The 18,990-nt window shown below is 46.7% G+C and overlaps 1 protein-coding gene across 1 annotated transcript; it reads right to left on the reverse strand.

The window, feature by feature from the left end:
- Positions 1-420: 420 nt before the first annotated feature.
- On the reverse strand, positions 421-8,832 carry Slc49a3 (solute carrier family 49 member 3). The gene is made up of 10 exons (XM_041632199.1): positions 8,376-8,832; positions 5,518-5,676; positions 5,067-5,280; positions 4,813-4,889; positions 4,113-4,250; positions 3,911-4,027; positions 3,347-3,499; positions 2,973-3,130; positions 2,568-2,677; positions 421-1,891 (listed from the first exon to the last, which is right to left on the reverse strand). Exons 1-10 carry the CDS (start codon positions 8,739-8,741, stop codon positions 1,608-1,610), a joined length of 1,776 nt encoding a protein of 591 aa, XP_041488133.1. The 5' UTR covers positions 8,742-8,832; the 3' UTR covers positions 421-1,607.
- Between the last annotated feature and the right edge of the window lie 10,158 nt (positions 8,833-18,990).

The following is an 18,990-nucleotide window of genomic DNA, read 5'->3' on the forward strand; positions in this document are numbered from 1 at the left end:
TGGGCTCCAGGGACCATTAGGCACCTGGGTTTTGAGGACAGATTGGTAGGAGGTACACATCAGACTATCCTCAGGCCTCCCACAAGAGCAGTCACAGTAGGAACTTCCTAGTCTTCCTCAGAGCAGCTAATCCGTCTCTTTCTACTCTCAGCATCAAAGGTCTACTGATGTCCCAAGCCAACAAGATGACTGCAAGTGAGGTTCACCCAACCCCCACCCCTAAAGTGTATCAGAGGGCAGCTAGGGGCAGCATTCCCACAAAGCATACACCACCACTCTGCTACTAGCTAGCTCAGTAATAGAGGCAGCAGACTAGGATTCAGGAATAAAGTGTAGGTCCTAGCTCGTCTATACCATGTATTCCTTACCACCACCAGGACAGGACTCCTGGTAGCCCCTCCCCTCCCCCAACCCCTCTTTGTCTTACCTACTTCCTCCATCCCTCTTCTGATCCCACCTATCAAACATCCCTAGCCCCTCCCTTGGCTGGGTTCTTAGTTCTCTGCCCCTCTCCACCCCTGAACAGGTCAACCAAGAATCAGGAACCCACTGAATGGAGTCAAGTGCCTGAAATTTACTGTGTCTGGGCTGGAGCCCAGGAACCTGGTCTCTCCCGGCTCCCACCCCCACCAACTTGATGTCCCTGCCTGTTGTTCCGTTGCGGAACTACAGTTCCCAGCGTTCTCCTGGATACGGACATATTCCCAGAAGCCTTTGCATTCCCCGTTAAAAAGCGAGGGCCACCAGGAGCTCTCTCTCTCTCCCCGCCTTTCCCATCATGTTCGCACACCTTTACCTACCTGTTGCCCCTTCCCCATTAAAGTGCACCCACGTGGGACCGCCGCGTGTCTGTGTCTTCTTCCTCGCGTAATGTCTTTACCCTCTAACCCGCAGACAAGAAAGCCAGCCAGAAATTAAGAACAACACTGCCAATACCCTACCCATCTTGGGCTGACTCTTAGGAGAATCAGATGCTAGAGTTTGCCTTCATTGATGTGGCTGGCAACCTAGACTACAAAATGTTGAGCTATTGGTCCTCCCACGTGCAAGAGGCAGCATGAGCTTCTCCATCCTTCAGGCTGCAAGCTGTAGCCAGTTCAATAAAGTTGGACATACAAACTTGCCTGTGAGTGTTCATTAGAGGGGGTGTATCTACCAGAGATCCTTCTGCTCCCTACTCTAAGACCAGCTCACCCCTCTCTGTGCTATCCTAGAATCAGGCTAAGTGTCTGGTCATACAGTTAAGACAAAAATCTTTCTACACCTGTCTACCTCAGACTGGCCATGCCATGGTCCCCAGATCTCCTTCAGTTTCCTACCAGGAATCTTCCACTCACTCCGGCCCCTGAACAGATGCTCCCTGCAACAGCCACACATGTCTGGCTAGGCCAGGGTCAACCCTAACTGACCAGTATCCACACAACAGCCACCACAAGTCTGGCTTGGCCAGGGTCTACCCTAACTGACCAGTATCCACACAACAGCAGTTATTTTCAATCTATCGTTGTCTACCTAAGGACCAAAAGGCAATCCTCTCATGCCCTAGGTATGCTAAAGACTTTGTGTCCCTGTCAGAGTTTTTAGCGTGACAGGCACAGACAGAGACCCTAGCAAGTCTCTGCTTTACCAGATGTCTCTGCCCATTCTGAGTGTCCTTTGGGAAGAGAGGCAGGACAAGGAGCTTCCTGCAAGGCCCCAGCTGGAGGTGTTAAGCCAGAAGTCTCAAGGGGCGGCACTTGAGTGGAGCTTATTATCGTTGGCTCCTTGTCACATATCCTGGGCGAAGGGGGCTCTCCAGACTCAGCCTCCAGGCGTCGATACGGGGTGTTGAAGAAGAGCACCAAGACACAGGTGAAAATGGTACATAGGCCAGCCATCAGCAGCAGAGACACTAAAAACACAAGCACAGGTCTGTCCCTCAACTACCACAGGCAAGCCTTAGTAGGCCTGACACAGCTGACCCTAGGGACAGTGACCACAGAGAGGTCCACAGACAGTCTTGGTCTCTGGCCTCAACAGCCCACAGGATGTTCTCAGACCCAGGTTCCAACAGCTGGGAACCACAGGTTATAGGGACACGGGTGTACTTCTGGTCTCTAACCACACTCATCCGAAAACCTCTATCTCTGTCTCTCTCAACCCTGTCCATCTCTGATCAACCTCCCCCCATCTGTCCAGGTCTCTATGCCCCTTTCTCTCTCTGTTCCTGTCTCTATTTCTATGTAAATTTCTATTTCTATCCCCTTCTTTGTCTCTTTCCCTCCTTTTCACTTCAAGATCTCTGCCCCCTTTCTAAGATCTGTCTCTATATTCCTGGATTTTGAAACATGTCACAGGGGGGCGGGGATACTGATGCTGGATTTGTGTTAGGGTCTTGGGACTACACCTATAAGCAGAGCCCAGACATTTGACCATACTACTTCACACCCATACCAACTGGTGACTGCCCAGTAGGGTGTAAAGACCAACAAGATCCAATATCCTCAGCTGGGCCAGGCCTCCTAATACCCTATCTTCCTGGTCTGGTCTTAGCTCTCTGAGGCCAAGGCCTGGGCTCAGAAACTCACCTGTCCAGTCTAGAGGCTCCTCACCCTGCTGGCAGGTAGAAAAGGATGGGCCTGTTCGCCTCATGGTCAGCGCCGTCAGTAGCAGCATGATGAGCACACCCTCGGCCTGCCTAGATATAGAGGGCCCTCAGCCTGGGCAGCAAAGCTCTCTGCCCACCACGCTGAAAGCTATCTTGGGAAGGAAAAAACACCTATGCCCACCGGAGAAACACCTGTCACTCCTGAAGCAGTAGGCTGCCTTTGTCCACACTGGCCCTGCAGAGGCACAGGTGTGCCCGCAGCAAGTACTCAGTACATGCTTATCCTGGTCAGAGCAAGCACGTTCCTAGCTTCAAGGATCGGGAGCCATGGCGCAAGATCCATACCCTGGGAGAAGTGATCAATGCCACCCAGAAGGATACTCACCCCAGGACAAAAATCAAGCCAGCAGAGGCACCTTCACCCACAGGAAACGAGCATTCAACTGCCAACTCCATGACCACGGGTGCCACTGAGAAGCCAAACAGCCCCAGGAGGGAGCAGATGGCAGCCAACGCAAAGGTCTGTCCCTGCAGCTGGGACACCTGGCACCAACAAGGGGTAGAGAATGAAACAGGGATGGCGGTGAGTCATGCCACCTCCCCTGTGAGTTCCTAGACTGAGTGACAGAGTGTGGCAGTGAAGCCAGTCCTACCCAGGGTTACCCGACACTGAGGCGCCAGCTCTGGGGAAGCCACCGCTGTCCCTCACCTGCCCATCTGCCATAGTCTCCCTCCATCTTTGTTCCCGATGAGTCTCACCAGAGCAAAGGCCACGAAGGTCATGGAAGTCAGACAGAGGCCTATCTTGGTGGCTTCGGTGAAGTGCTTGGTCCGATCCACATACAGGCCTAGAAGCAGTGCCCCCAAAATCCCAAACACGATGAAGAGAGCCCCACAGAGGCCTGAGAACTCCTAGAAGTGGGGAGGGCAAGCTTAGAACCATCCAGAGGCAGGGAGCCACCAGGGCTCCTGAGAGCATACATCATCACCAGGGAGGTTCCAGAGGGCCAGTCTAGGCAACCCTATCAAGCTGCCTCCTAGCATGGACTTTCTACAATGTGAACCTCACTAAAGGGAAAGGGGTATCACCACAGATACCCCATAGACCCTAGATACATGCCTATGGCCCATGAGAGACCTACACCAGCCACTGTGTCAGGAGGCAGAGGTCATGACCCAGAGATATATAAACAGCCATGGCTACCATCTCCATGAGTGGCTGTTGATCTCACCCCTATAGGGCAGGGGTGAACTGGGTGCTCAGGAGCAGTAGGTAACCCTTGCACAGGCAGAGCCCCCTCCAAAGGCAGGGCTACAACTTACATTGGAGTAGCCATTGGCACAAAGGATCTGTTCCAGGAGGGCTGAGAAGCTGGAGAAGATACCAATGCCACCACCGAAGCATATGGCCAGGATGACATAGGCCTTATTCTGGATGAGCTAGAAGGAAAAACAGCCCTCAACTCAGGAGCCCAAGCAAGCTTCTGAACACAGCTTCCCTGCCCCCAGAACCCACATAACCCACCAGTTTGAGGCCGTGGAGGAAACTCTCTGAAGTGGAACTGGCAGCCCCTGTGGATGGAGGGCTAGGAGGCACGCTCTCCCAGAGGCAGGCAGTGGCCAAGAGACAGGCAAGGGCAGCAGGGATAATGTAGATACCAAGCTGGGGAGAGATTCTGAGTGTCACAAAGAAGCCAGACTAGTGTTGCAGGCCTTTAATCCCAGCCCTAGAGAAGCATATAAGACTGGAGGAGACAGCTCTCAGACACAGGATTGCCATTTCGGACTGAGGTAGAAGTCAGAGACGGTAGCTGGCTATTTTGCTTTTCTGACCAATATCTGTCTCTGGGTTTTTATTAATCATACTACATCACACTGACACATGTACCCTCACATGTCTCAGTCTGCTCTGTCCACCTTACTAGCTGGCACCTGCCTTTAGTCTCCAGAATCGGCAAACCCCGCTCCTTTGGGGGGCTGAATCCCTCTACCCTCATCTGTTCTTTATGGCTGTATGTAGAACCTAGCATTGATAACACCAGCCCAACTTCCCAACTCCATACTTAGTCCTACATAAGAAGCAGATCATGTTAACATACCTAGGATGTCATAACAACAAGCATTTATATATACCAGGTATATGTATGTGTGTATAGATCACATACCAGTAAAACTACCATATGTACTGTACACAAGCACATGTAAGATCATCAAGAGCCCCTCACCATCATGGGGATGTCTTCTGCCTTCTTGACTAGGGCAGGAGATAGCACATTTGCCACAAGGATGCCCAGAGGATTTGCTGGGTAGAAAAACAGTTGTATAAGCTCAGTTGTGACAGGCCTCACCCTAGCCCTTGTAGGGAATCCTGCCTGTTTCAGGCACCTTGGCTTTGGCCCAAGCTGGAGAGCAGAGGACACACATCCAGCAGGGTCTGTGAGCTGAGCCCAAGTTGCAGAGGTCCCACCCCGGGACTCACACATAGTGCCGATCATGTTAGCTGTGGCTCTCTGGTGCTCTGGGAACCATAAGGCAGCCAGCTTGGCTGGAGAAGAGATGACCAGGGTCTGGGCCAAGGCACAGAGGCTCTGGCCACTCATGAAGAAGGCAAATGGACTGGGGATCCTGACATCCAAGCAGGGCACAGCACGTAGCAAACTCCCAGCAAAATTCAACCATGCACCCAGGATAGTCTGTAGGAATGGACAGTCAAAAGACTATATGGCAGTCAAGACCCTTCACACCTACATCTCCAGATGCCTATCCCTACCTTATAGGGATACCCCAATATCTACCTGCCCTCCCCAGCTGCTTTGCCTGGAGAGCCCAGCCAGAAGGACTAGTAGACTCTAATCTGGAGATGAGACCGAACTTCTGCACCCAAAGTCAAAGAGTCCCTCCCCATCTCACACAGGTATGAGATAACTTACCGCTTCACGGAGCCCAACAGAGTCCAGAACCCAGATGGCTGCCATGCCAAATGGGATGGATACCACAAGGTAGACTAGTGACAGCCAGTTGATCTGCTCCATGGACAGGAAGAAGTGCTGTGCGATGGTGTCTGCTACAGGTGCGAAGCTGAGCCATAGCTATGGGACACACATAATCAGCTATGGGTCACAGACATTACCTAGACAGCCCACATTTGACTAGCTCAGGGTAGGAGCAGGGGTGTGGGCATGCCTGTAAAGTCTATGAGGACAGAGCCTACCAGAAACTTTGGGTCACCCTGCTAGAGAATCACCCTTGTTCTGTTACAAACCATGAAAGCAGCCAGGTATGGCCCACAGCCTGCCCAGCAGTGAACCATGAACCAGCCTGGAGGCAGACATGAGGCCAAAAACCTGGCCAGAGTCTGAAGGACCACTAACCTCATCAGAATTGGTCTGAATCTCTGAGGCTAAAGGCAATCAATGGAGATCATGTCCATTGCTTGGAAAGTACTGTGTTGAAGGTGGTGGAAATATGAAAGTGGGCAGCTGAGACTTGGCTGTGAGTAATGAGAGACAGAGAAGCCAGAATCTCAGTGGGTGGGATATCCTGCACACTGAGTGGGTCATAGCACTTAAGGACATAGTCCTGAAGCACACAGGGTAAGAGGGGGAGATATGGGCGTGAGTGCAGATGGTAGCCATGGTTCCAAATTTCATGGTTGAGCAATGTGCTGAGACAAGATAGACAAGGAACACATTTTGGAGAAGACTATGAGGCCTGGTCTGGTGTGTGGACATGCCAGACATCCAGACACGGCTAAAATCTGAGCCCTTGGGGGCTCAGAACATGCATGAGGATCAAGAAGGGGCCAAAGAGAGCCAAGACAGAAGAGTTCAGAGCCCAGGACTTTTTTAGGGATGGATGGAATCAATGACATCTCTCTCTGCACAACATCCTCCTGTCTTAGGCATTACAAAGCATAGGGACTCTGAAGCCCGGAAAAGTGAAAAAAAATGTGGAGGAAGTTTTTCTGGGGGCTGAGTGGAAAGAAGAGGTCACCCAAGCTTAGAACAGTAGAGAGAATAGATTTGTGGCCCAACAAGGGTGTGTCCCAAATCAAAGTTCCTGATGAACCCTACTCAGGATGTCAAAGGTCCAAGCCACACCCTCCACAGCTGAACAGAGAGTGTCAGGCTTCCCAACCACAAAGCCTCAGGAAACCCCAAGGTTGTGCAACAGCTGCATTTCCTTTTTTTCTCAGAGAAAGATACAAGAACAGATAGGTCTCCCAGACTTATAAAGTGCCCCATGCAGGCCCAGTTGCCTCCTACCTGGCCTCATAGAGCAAACAGGGACCAGGTATGTTTTCAGAACCTGTGTGCTGAGCAAGAAAAACAGAGCCCACAGGGTGGTGGTGGTGCACGCCTTTAATCCCAGCACTTGGGAGACAGAGGCAGGTGGATCTCCGTGAGTTTGAGGCCAGCCTGGTCCACAAGAGCTAGTTCCAGGACAGGCACCAAAAACTATAGAGAAACCCTGTCTCAAAAATCCAAAAAAGAAAAAAAAGAAAAAGAAAAAAACCCAGAGCCTATCTAGCAAGTCTCTCACCTTTGTTCTTGTTCCTCCCAGAGCTGTGGTCCACATACAAGAGGGCAGAGATATCACGCGACAGATGTGGGAAGAAAAAAAGTCCATCTATCTCACCTACTGGACAATACTTTGAACCAGCTCTCAGCCTTGCCCTAGCTCACCCCCTGACCTCCTTCCCATGTAAATCACAGGGCCATCTTTTGGTCTCACAGCTATGTACCCCTCAGGCTGCTCTCTCAGAATCCTGGAGCCCCGTCACCAGCTACAAAGGAGCAGGGACTCCAGGAAGCATGACTGAACATGTAGTCCACAGGTTACAATGAGGACCCAGCCTGGATCGTGACAATTTTTAGCATCAGGGTAACATTCTGTTTGCTCCATAAGGACAGCAGGACACTACCCAAGTGTCCCAGGATTTCCCGCATCTACAGAAGGAAAGATTCAAGTAGATTCCCGCATGTATCCACAGACATTCATCCCTAACCAATTATGTTTCCTAATTCTAGAAACTGGACCTGTGAGCCAAGCCATAGCAGCAAGTCCCAACTAGTAAAGGCAGCTACCAGGAGAGAAGTTTCTGATACTGTCATAGTTAATAAACTCCAGGACCACAGCAGGTATCACCTGTATCCCTCTCTTTCACCCAAAGCTGTTTCTTCACAACAGCAGGGGAAAAGGGCCATCAGAACCAACCTACGCTGATTCACATTGAGTGCCAGTGGGTAGCTGAACCCTTGGTAGGCGGCTGTACACCATCTAGACCCACCGAGGACTGTACTTCCTCATGGCCCCCAGGCTTGGCACGGTCTGAGCTATATTTTATACAACTCATAGCTGCATGGCCCAAATGCTAGCCATTCAGCTAAGTGGCCACAATGTGACCTAAAGTTTCTTCACACGTACTAGGGAGACCCAGCACCAGAGAAGTGCAGCGTTGGCTGTCTTTGAGCGGCAGACGGTAACAGCTCCACGCTAGGGAGGATCACCAGCAGTCTACCTGTGCCTGACGGGACCCCCTGACATTAGCATTTGGGGGCTAGGGAAGGTATGAGAAGAAAGCAACAAGTTGCAGGGTTGAGACCCTTGAGACTAACAGACCTGTCGTCTTGGCTGTTCCCTCCCAGGCAGAACAGGTATTTACCTTTTTTTACTACCTCTTGGGCTAGAAGAAAGGTCGGTTCCCATGAAGAAGCAAAACCAAACTGGCGCTGGGGCTGCTGGAAAGACCCGCCCCGCCCGCCCCGCCCGTCCCGGCGCCCGGTACCATCGCGTTGGAGCAGCTCAGAAGGCTGACCGCCAGCAGGAAGACCCAGCGGCGCGCATAGACGCGGGGAACAGGCACCTCTTCGGCGTTTGCAGATGTCCCTGACCTGTCCCAGGCTTCCAGACTGTCCCCCATAGTCTCGGCCGTCTGCGTGCATTTCACGGCAAAGTGCTGCGCGTGGGTAGGATATCCGAGGACCGGGCCGGGAGGAATGATCTGGTTAGTCCCCGCCCCAAAGGAGAAGTTGGGTGGGAGAAGCAGGGTTACCCTCCGACAGAGGCCAAGATAGAAACCGGAGGGATAAAAATCCCCTTTAGAGCTAATTTTTTTTACCACAGCCTGTGTGTTCTGCACCGGGAACTTCATCCGCAGTGGAAGGTGCCCAAAAGGGGTCTCTACTTGAGCAAAATCTGCATTTCCTGAAAGCCCCCCCTCAAATTCTTGAGGTCCTAAGTAGCAGCTCTTTAACGGCCCGAGACCAACCAGGAGGAGAGTGGGTTCAGTTTTCCAAAAACCTCCAATCCAGGACAGTTACTAGACTCCTCCTAGAGGAGGAAGAGGCGGGGTGGAGGAAAGGCTGTGTCTGGCTACACCACCCCTGCCTGCAGGTAGGCAGCTGCCAACTCCACTCAAGACTCTTTAATTTGCACCTGGAAAACAGCTGGGTTGAGTAGGTAGGGGCAGTTTTTTTTCTGTGGTTAGAAAGAAGGCCTGGCAAAGAAGTTAGGAGTCACCTGACTCTGGGCTAACGCAGTTGATAGGAGTCACCGGACTCTTGCCACTGTTTGGCCTGACTGGTTCAGGTGAAGCCCTGTAGGCCAAAGTTCCTGTTCAGACTAGTGAGGAGTGAAGAGCTGCTGGGGCAGGAACAGGGGGGACTGGGGACTGGCCAGGCAGGGTCAGAAAGTGAGTTTCCCACAGTGAGGAGGCTTTTTCTGCTTCAAACACGTCCCTATGGTCTTGCCCTCAAGATTACTGTTCCTTTGTTCGTTTCTGGGGCTTAGGGATTTAGTTTTTGAGCTGGAGTCTCACTTGTGTAGTATAGGCTGTTTATCTTCAATATCAGATGATACCACCTTCCACCATACAGGCATAAGCAAGCCCGCTGTGTGGTTCCAGCCTTTGGTGTGTTCTTAGTGGGGCTGTGGACATGGCAGATAGATTCTCCCATTAGTAAGGAGAAAATGAGCAAAACCCCGGTGATACCCTGAAAAGGGCAGTATATTCTGAGACTCATGAGGACGCCTGTGGTCCTTGCCCTCTTCTCTCCCGTTTCCATTCCAGTCTCACCCCTGCTTACCCTCAGGCCACAGTTTATGGTCACTTCCCTGAAGACCCGGTCCCCCATACCCTACCCCTATGGCCTGGAGCTGCTCTTGGCTGGGGACTTTGACATCCTGATATTCTGTCTGGGAGACTGAGAGGGTAGTTCATGCGTCACTCTTTGCTGCTCAGGGCCCTAGCTTAGATGGAAACATGACTATCACCAGCGTCTGGTTTAGGTAGCCTATCTCCAAATGGGGCATCACTGTAGTTACTTCCTGTACTGCCTATATTGTTTAAGTAAACCTGCTGACCTGCCTCCATCCACTATCTTAGGGCTCTTGTGCTAAGCAAGTGAGTTCAACGAGGTTATCAAGTGTAAGATCAGTACACAATCAACAGCTGTCTTCCTAAACACTACCAGTGTGCACAACATGGAAACCAAAATGAAAAACAATACATACGTGATCTCATCAAAGATAATACTGAGCTACAAATTTAACAAAACAGGTATAACATATGGTAAAAACTGTACAGCACTAATGAAAGAAACCAACAAAGGCCTACAGAAATGGACAAGATACTTTACTCAGGCACTGAAAGACTCAGCATGTTAGCTGATGTTAGTTTTCTCTGAACTTACCTATAGGGTTAATGTAGCTTCTATCAAGAAGCTTTTCTTTCTTTCTTTAAATATTGAACATGAATTTATTGTTGTAGATGTTTGAATATTGTAAGAAAAGAAGTAACATAAAATGAAACATAGAAACTTTAAAATGGATAAAAATCAAGGAATAAGTGAAAACTGTATGTGGTATAAGGCATCTGTTCATAGGCCTCATTTGTCTTGTTGAGAATGATTTTGAAAAGTTTGACCTGAAAAATATTGAGAATTATTTCATGCTCCAAAACTAGTGGATAGGTTCCAGGTTTGATTAGAGAAGAAAGGGTCTCACTTTGTCTTCCTGGCTGGCCTAGAACTTATTGTGTACACCAAGATGGTCTTATATTTACAGAGATCCTCCTGTCTTGTCTCTGCTGAGATTAATGGTCTGTGCCATATTCAGCACATACATGCACATAGATTGGAAGAAAATATTTGCAAACCATATCTAACAAAGGACTACTACATATTGTTTTTCAAACCCAATTAGAATATGGGCAAAAGACTGAAGAGAATAAACAGATGGCAATTAAGGATTAATGACTAACTTTATTAGCCACCAATAAAATGCTAATTAAAACCATAATGAGCTAATAGCATACTTCCTTTTAGAATCTTAAATAAAAATACTGACAATTTTTTGTTGTTGTTGTTTTTCGAGACAGGGTTTCTCTGTAGCTTTGGTGCCTGTCCAGGAACTAGCTCTTGTAGACCAGGCTGGCCTCGAACTCCCAGAGATCCTCCTGCCTCTGCCTCCCGAGTGCTGGGATTAAAGGCGTGTGCCACCACCGCCCAGCTAATACTGACAACTTTAAATGTTGTCAAGGCTATAGAAAACAAGTTGGCAGTTTCTCATAAAACTAAGAAGGTAGTTATCACATAACCCAGCCATTTCAGTCATGAGTATTTATCCATGAGAGATAAAAACCTGTAGCAACTTTATTTGTGATCATCAAAAAAGTGTAAACACTCAGGTGTCCTTCTGTCTGTTAATGGTCAAGTAAACTACAGTATAAGCACTATGGAATATTACTCGGGAATGAAGAGGAAATACATGTGGCATCCTGGAAAAGTATGCAGAGTAAGAGTGTAAAAGCCGGCCCTACAGGTGATATGTGTGTGTGTGTGTGTGTGTGTATACATACATATATATATATATATATATAGTACAAATGAAACACACACACACACACACACATATATATATATATTGTACAAATGGAATCGCACCATTTGCAACGGTTTGGTGTGGTCTGGGTGTGTGTTTCAAGTGTCCCTGTGCCATAAGCTTTTCTCTTAAAGTGTTGATATTGAGATGGAAGAGGTTTTAAAAGATGGGGCGGTGGCGCACGCCTTTAATCCCAGCACTTGGGAGGCAGAGGCAGGCAGATCTCTGTGAGTTCGAGACCAGCCTGGTCTACAAGAGCTAGTTCCAAACCACAGGGTCCAAAACCACAAAGAAACCCTGTCTCAAAAAACAAAAAACAAAACCCAAAAAAAATGGGGCCTTGCCGGACGGTGGTGGTGCATACCTTTTATCCTAGCACTCAGGAGGCAGAGGCAAGCGGATCTCTGTGAATTTGAGGCCAGCCTGGTGGTCTACAAGAGCTAATTCCAGGACAGGCACCAAAGTTACACAGAAACCCTGTCTTGAAGAAAAAAAAAAGGTGGGGGGGGGGCTAGTGGGAATCTTGTTCTCCAATTTTCACAGGACCTTAAGTTAGTTCTCCATATTATTATTTAAAAAGAGAAGCTTAGGTGCCAGGGACTTCGCTCAGTGATAGGATGACTGTTTAGAATGAGCAAGGTCCTGAGTTCAACCTCCATCACTGGAAAAAAAGGGGGTAGGGAAGAGAAGAGAGGAAAAAGCTTACTTAGCCCATCCCCTCACTATGGCTTCCTGCCTGTCAATGTGATCACTCCCTCTAAGCAATGATCCCTCATTATGACAGCATTCACCAGAGTTGAGGTGATGACTGTGCCAAACACTTGAATCACACACACACACACACACACACACACACACACACCAAACACACCTCTTTTCTTGTAAGAGTTACCCAGGCTCATGCATTTCATCACAGTAAACAAAAAATAAACTAACATAATATTTATATACAGCAGTTTTGTAAAGACAAAACTTTAGAACTGGAGAGTGGTAGTGGATAGGGCTTAGACACTAGGGTAGGAGAGGGTGGGTTGTGAAGGTGCAACAGTAGGGTCTTTGTTAGGCTGATGGTATCCTTCATATGACCATGAAGAAGCCTGGCATCTTCCTTAGTGATCTTCAGGGGCTTGATTAACATTCAACCCCCTAGTCATGATGAAATCTATATTAAGTGTCTTTCCTTCTATTTTAAACCAACTTTATACTTCTTCCAGCAGCTCAAACCAACACTAAGAATGGCTTCTCAAGCCTGTTTGTTTTTCCCAAACAGCATCTTGTCAAAAATCAAGCAATTGATACAAAGAGAACATGAAGCAGGGCCCTTTTTTCTGGGAGACTACCAGGAATAATACTCTGAGATGAGATGGGGCCAGGAGTCCTTCCTGTTATTTATCTGTTGTTCACCTGTTCCTCCCAGAGAATGTGGGGATGTTGAGGGCGAGGGCCCCCATCTGTTGTCTATCCCAATTATTTGTGTTACTATAGCTGCCTATATCTTGGGAAAACAAGGGTGGAGGAAAAGAAGCCCTTCAGCTGTGGGCCACTCCTCTACACAGCTGTCAGGCACCCACATACAGCTGTGTAGAGCCTCCCAGACCTATCTGGTTCCAACAGCATGCCTCCTTCCTGTATCTGCCCAGTGACTCACCTGTGCCTCACTAATCTAACCTGGGCCCAGCTGCAGGAAAACCAAACAAGGTACACACACCCAGCAGGGACCTTGTTAGCATATCAGTATCCAGACTTTCAGGTGCCTCAAGCTGATTGACCGTGACTTCATCCTCATGGCCATGGAAGCATCCATTGCTAGAATGTGAACCTTTTTGTTTTTTTTTTGGGGGGGGGGGGTCTCTGATCACTGTCATCTGGACTCTAGTTTGTCCCTACAGACAAGGCCCCCAGGTGTCCACTTCTTTTCTTCCCTTCCCCATCCAGCCCCAGAGCTCTCATAAGCCCCAAAATAGAAACCAGAAAGTGTCTATAGCTCAGCTTGTAGCCCCCACCCCAGGACTGCATGGCTCCAGAACTATTAATCTCTTAAAGAAGTGAAATCTTTGGTTTTCCTATTTGCATGTATAATATTAGATAGGAATTTTCTGATTAAGTATGGTGTGAAATAGTATTGGTGCTATCTCTCTCTCTCTCTCTCTCTCTCTCTCTCTCTCTCTCTCTCTCTCTTTGTGCTACTGAGACTTGAATGCAGACCCTTGTACAGGCCAGGTCAATCACTGTATCATGCAGCCACACCTCCATCTCCTGTATCTTTCTGTGTAAAAATCTGATGTTTATACTGTGCATTTATCTGGACTGAAACTGGTATTTAGTTTGTGTTAATGTTTTATGCCCTTGTATAATATTTAGGTTCTAGTGTGAGATGTGAGATAGGTCTGTCCTTTGTGTATATAGAAATGGTTATCTTCCTTTTTTGTTTAAGTGTGACCAGGGGCTTCTCGTTTAAGAATATGCAGACGTAAGGAGTGTCTCTTTAGGGGCTAGAGAGATGATGGCTCAGCAGTTAAGAGCACATGTTTCTCTTGCACAGGACTCTGGTTTGGTTTCCAGTACTTGCATGGTGGCCACCAACCATTTGTAATTTCAGTTCAGGGATTTAATGCTGATATTTCTGACTTCAACTGACACTAGGCTTACATATGGTGCACACAAACACTCAGATGCACACAGGCAAAACACTCATACACATTGTGGTGGTTTGAAAGAAAATGGCTCCCATAGCGAGTGGCCTTAGGAGATATGGCTTTGTTGGAGTAGATGTGGCCTTGTTGAGGAAATGTGTCGCTGTGGGGACAGGCTTTGAAGTCTCATATGCTCAAGCTACACCTAGTGTGGTGTTACGGGAGGCCCTCCCACTCCTCCAGCCTATCGCCGCTGAGATACCAGCCCATTGGGGCGTGGTCTCTCTCCCTTTAAAAAAGCGGCCACTTCCCTCTCCTCTCTCTCTTCACTTCCTGCTCCGCTGGCGACTAGACTCACTTCCCGGTTGCGCAGAGGGCTGACAGTGATCTGTAAGTTTTTTCCCCTTTAAATAAATACCACCCTATTAATCATAATTCCAAACTGGTGTGGCATTGTTTATGACTTACGCCTTCAGTGTGGTCTGTTCACTTTCTGTTGCAGACAGATTAAAATGTAGAACTCTCAGCTACCTTTCCAGCACCATGTCTGCCTACATGCTGCTAAGCTTCTCACCATGATGATAACAGATTAACCTCTGAACTGTAAGCCAACCCTAATTAAATGTTTTCCTTCTTAAAGGTTCCCGTGGTCATGGTGTCTCTTCACAGCAATAGAAACACTAAGACACATATAAAATAAAACAAGTACAAAAAAATAAAGATTTTAATTATCTAAAGAGAGTGAATGTAGTGTAGAAGGAGCACATATAAAATCAGAAACTTGGAGGGGCTCGATTTTAATTGTTCATAAGCACAGCTAGCCTGCCAGAGTTTCACACATGTAAATTATAGGAAACAAAAGATTCCTAGGTACAGACAAAACATTGGATACCCAAGGCAGATGCAGCTGACTGTAATGATTCCTTAGCTGGTCTGTTAGTCCTTGCATACACGTTGGGGTAAATATCAGGAAAATCCTGGTTAGAGCAAATCTGCCCTCCAAACCCAGAACTGCAGGGACCTCCTTATCTTCTTTCCAGAGGGAAGCTTGATTTATACTCTGAAATCTATGCACCCCCCTGATGTGGGATGTCCTTCTGTATATGTGTTGCTTTTATTGGTTGATGAATAAAGCTGTTTCAGGCAATGGCTTAGAAGAGTAAAGCCAGGCAGGAAATTCAACAGAGATATATATAGAGAGAGAGTAGGCAGAGTCAGAGGAGACACCATGTAACTGCCAGAAACTTTCCAGTAAGCCACAGACTCATGGTGATACACAGAATAAAAGAAATGGGTTGATTTAAGATGTAAGAGTTAGTTAATAAGAAACCTCAGCTAATAGGCCAAACAGTGTTGTAGTTAGTATAGTTTCTGTGTGATTATTCGGTCTGAGTAGTTGGGAAACAAACAAGTATTCTCAGCTTACACCCCTCTTGTTTTGGGAGGGAAAGGGCAATCTCCCCCTAGCTCTGGCAGCTCCTCAATCTTGCTATCCCAAAGTCTACTAAACACACATTCTTTTATTTTATTTTATTTTATTTTTTCCATGATATTTATTGAGCTCTACATTTTTCTCTGCTCCTCTCCCTGCCTCTCTCCTTCCCCCTTCTATCTTCCCACAAGGTCCCCATGCTCCCAATTTACTCAGATCTTGTCTTTTTATACTTTATACTTCCCATATAGATTATATCTATGTAAGTCTCTCTTAGTGTCCATATTGTTGTCTAAGTTCTCTGGGATTGTGGCTTATAATCTGACTTTCTTTGCTTTATGTTAAAAAACTACCTATGAGTGAGTACATGTGCTAATTGTCTTTCTGGGTCTGGGTTACCTCACTCAAAATAATGTTTTCTAGTTCCATTCATTTTCCTGCAAAATTCAAGCTGTCATTAATTTTTTTTTCTGCTGTGTATTACTCCACTATGTAAATGTACCACATTTTTCTTATCCATTCTTTGATTGAGGGGCATTTAGGTTGCTTCCAGGTTCTGGTTATGACAAACAAAGCTGCTATGAACATAGTTGAACACATGTCCTTGTGGCACGATTGAGCATCCTTTGGATATATACCCAAAAGTGGTATTGCTGGGTCTTGAGGAAGGTTGTTTCCTAATTTTCTGAAAAATCACAACACTGACATCCCAAGGGGTTGTACCAGCTTGCATTCTGCTTGCATTCCCACCAGCAATGCAGGAGTGTTCCCTTTTCCCCACAACCTCTCCAGCATAAGTTGTCATCAGTGTTTTTGATCTTGGCCATTCTTACAGGTGTAAGATGGAATCTCAGAATTGTTTTGATTTGCATTTCTCTGATAACTAAGGATGTTGAACATTTCCTTAAGTGTCTTTCAGCCATTTTAGATTCCTCTGTTGGGAGTTCTCTGTTTAGGTCTGTACTCCATTTTTTTTTTATTGGATTATGTGATCTTTTGGTGTCCAATTTCTTGAGTTCTTTGTATATTTGGAGATCAGACTTCTGTCTGATGTGGGGTTAGTGAAGATCTTTTCCCATTCTGTAGGCTGTCATTTTGTCTTGTTGACCGTGTCCTTTGCTTTACAGAAGCTTTTCATTTTCAGGAGGTCCCATTTATTAATTGTTTCTCTCATTGTCTGTACTGCTGGAGTTCTATTTAGGAAGTGGTTCCCTGTGCCAATGCATTCAAGTGTACTTCCCACTTTCTCTTCGATAAGGTTCAGTGTGGCTGGCTTTATGTTGAGGTCTTTGGTCCATTTGGACTTGATAAACACACATTCTTAACCTAAAACTACACTGCTGTGAGGACAGATATTGTACAGAAGTATGAGGTGTTCATGGAAAGTGACTTCTCAATAGGATCTAATTTGAACTACATATTGAATTCACTGTATGAGTGTGGTTATGGCTTATACAGTAAACTGTGTGTATGGCGTGTGTGTGTGTGTGTGTGTGTGTGTGTGTGTGTGTGTTTCACCACCTGAATAAAGAATGATAAAATTAAAGAGAACAGGTTGGTTTGAGCATGGTACCAGCACCTGGAATGTGGAGGTGGGAGAAACAGTAGTTCATAAGGTCATCCCAGCTACATAGAGAGTTGGAGGCCAGCCTGGGCTACATAAAACCCTACCTCAAAAAAGTTAAAAAAATCAAAAAATAAGTACACAAGTTTTAGACTTTAATGCAGTTACCACCGAAATAGTTTTACAGTGTCACTTCAAAGAATACTGGTACTCACAGTTACACAGTTACTCTTAACAACCACCTGTCTGTCTCTGTTTCCATGGATTTACCTGTTCTGTGTAGTAATATGGGCAGCGGGGCTGCGTCCCCAGCACCCCGGCTGCCTGGCTAGCTTATGCCCGAAATAACAACACACAAACTGTATTCATTTAATCACTGCTTGGCCCATTTCTATCTAGCCTCTTCTAGGCTAATTCTCACATATTAATTTAGCCCATTTCTAATCATCTGTGTAGCGCCCCTTGGTGCGCTTCCTGGGAAGATTCTAGCCTATGTCCATCCTGGGTCGGAGCTTCATCGCGTGCGTCTGCCTGGGAGCTGGGAGCATGGCGTCTCTCTGAGGCGTCTGCTCCCGAGAGGAGAGCTGTGGAGTCTGAGCTCACTTCCTCTTCCTCCCAGCGTTCTGTTCTGTTTACTCCTCCCACCTATCTTCTAACCAATGAGGGCCAAGCAGTTTCTTTTTATTTAACCAATGACCTTCCTCCATCAGTTCTAAACATTAAATTTTAACAGAATCATGTAACATGTGCCCTTCTGTCACATTTGTGTGACTGACTTTTTTCACTCAACATAGTGCTTTTAGGTTTATGCACATTGTGTCAGGTACCAGTACTCTGGTTTATTGCCAAATAAGATTTTACTATCTGGGTTGCCACATTGTATTCACTCATTTACTTATTCATTCATTAATTGATTGACACTTGGGTTGTTACCACTTTAGGATCATTGGAATTGTTGCTACTGTGAGTACTTCTGTATAGGTTTTGTGTACACATTTGTCTTCATTTCCTCTAGATCTATCTCTAAGAGAGGGATTCTCGAGTCTTATGTTTATCTTATCTCATATTTGAGAAGCTTCAGATGGTCTTTCAAAGCAACGAGGTCATTTTTGCACTCCCACTATGTATGAAGACTCTAATTTCTCTATATCCCCACCAAAAACTTGCCACTGCCTGTGTTTTTAGTTATAACCATTCTAGAGGGTATTGTGTGGTATCTTTTAGCTGAGATATATATTTCCTTGTGGCTAAAGATGTTGAGTTTATTTGTCTTTGTGTATTTACTTTAACAAATCATCTCACTTGGGGTGGTGGTGGTGCACATCTTTAATCCCAGCACTCAGAAGGCAGAAGCAAGTGGATCTCTGAGTTTGAGGCCAGCCTGCTCTACAAAGCAGGTTCCAGGATAGCCTCTTGGTGGTTTTTCTTTTCTATTTGTTTTATTTGGTATTGTGATGGCTATTGTTTGTAGCAATATTTCATTTGTATTTTAATAAATAAAGCTTGTCTGATGTTCAGAGAGTAAAACATCCACCCTGGTCAGCCTTACAGGCCACGCAGTGGTGACACACACCTTTAATCCCAGTAGCCGCACTAGTTTGCCATAGAAACCAGGTGGTAGTGTTGCAGGCCTTTAATCCCAGCACTAGAAAGGAATATAAGACTGGAGAAGACAGCTCTCAGACACAGTATCATAGGAGATTCCTGGAGGAATGATCACCATTTCAGACTGAAGTAGAGGTAAGAGCCAGTGGCTGACTGCTTTGCTTTTCTGACCTTCAAGTTGAACACCAATTTCTGTCTCTGGGTTTTTATTAATCGTGCTGCAATTTTCTTTTTCTTCTCCACATGTCTTTTAGAACAAGCATCTTCAGAAGTTTTGGTTGGGATT

The sequence above is a fragment of the Microtus oregoni genome, unplaced genomic scaffold (assembly GCF_018167655.1).
Source record: "Microtus oregoni isolate MIOR12 unplaced genomic scaffold, Mior012 000040F_ref0000088, whole genome shotgun sequence".
NCBI classification, from domain to species: domain Eukaryota; kingdom Metazoa; phylum Chordata; class Mammalia; order Rodentia; family Cricetidae; genus Microtus; species Microtus oregoni.

Bases quoted from the DNA above. Each gene is read 5' to 3' on its own strand.
- Slc49a3 (XM_041632199.1), bottom strand. From the start codon at position 8,741: ATGAAGTTCCCGGTGCAGAACACACAGGCTGTGGTAAAAAAAATTAGC. The intron at 5,677-8,375 runs GTACCGGGCGCC...TGTGTCCCATAG, and splicing joins TGAGCTGCTCCAACGCGATG to CTATGGCTCAGCTTCGCACC. The intron at 4,028-4,112 runs GTGGGTTATGTG...TTTTCCTTCTAG, and splicing joins TCCTCCACGGCCTCAAACTG to CTCATCCAGAATAAGGCCTA.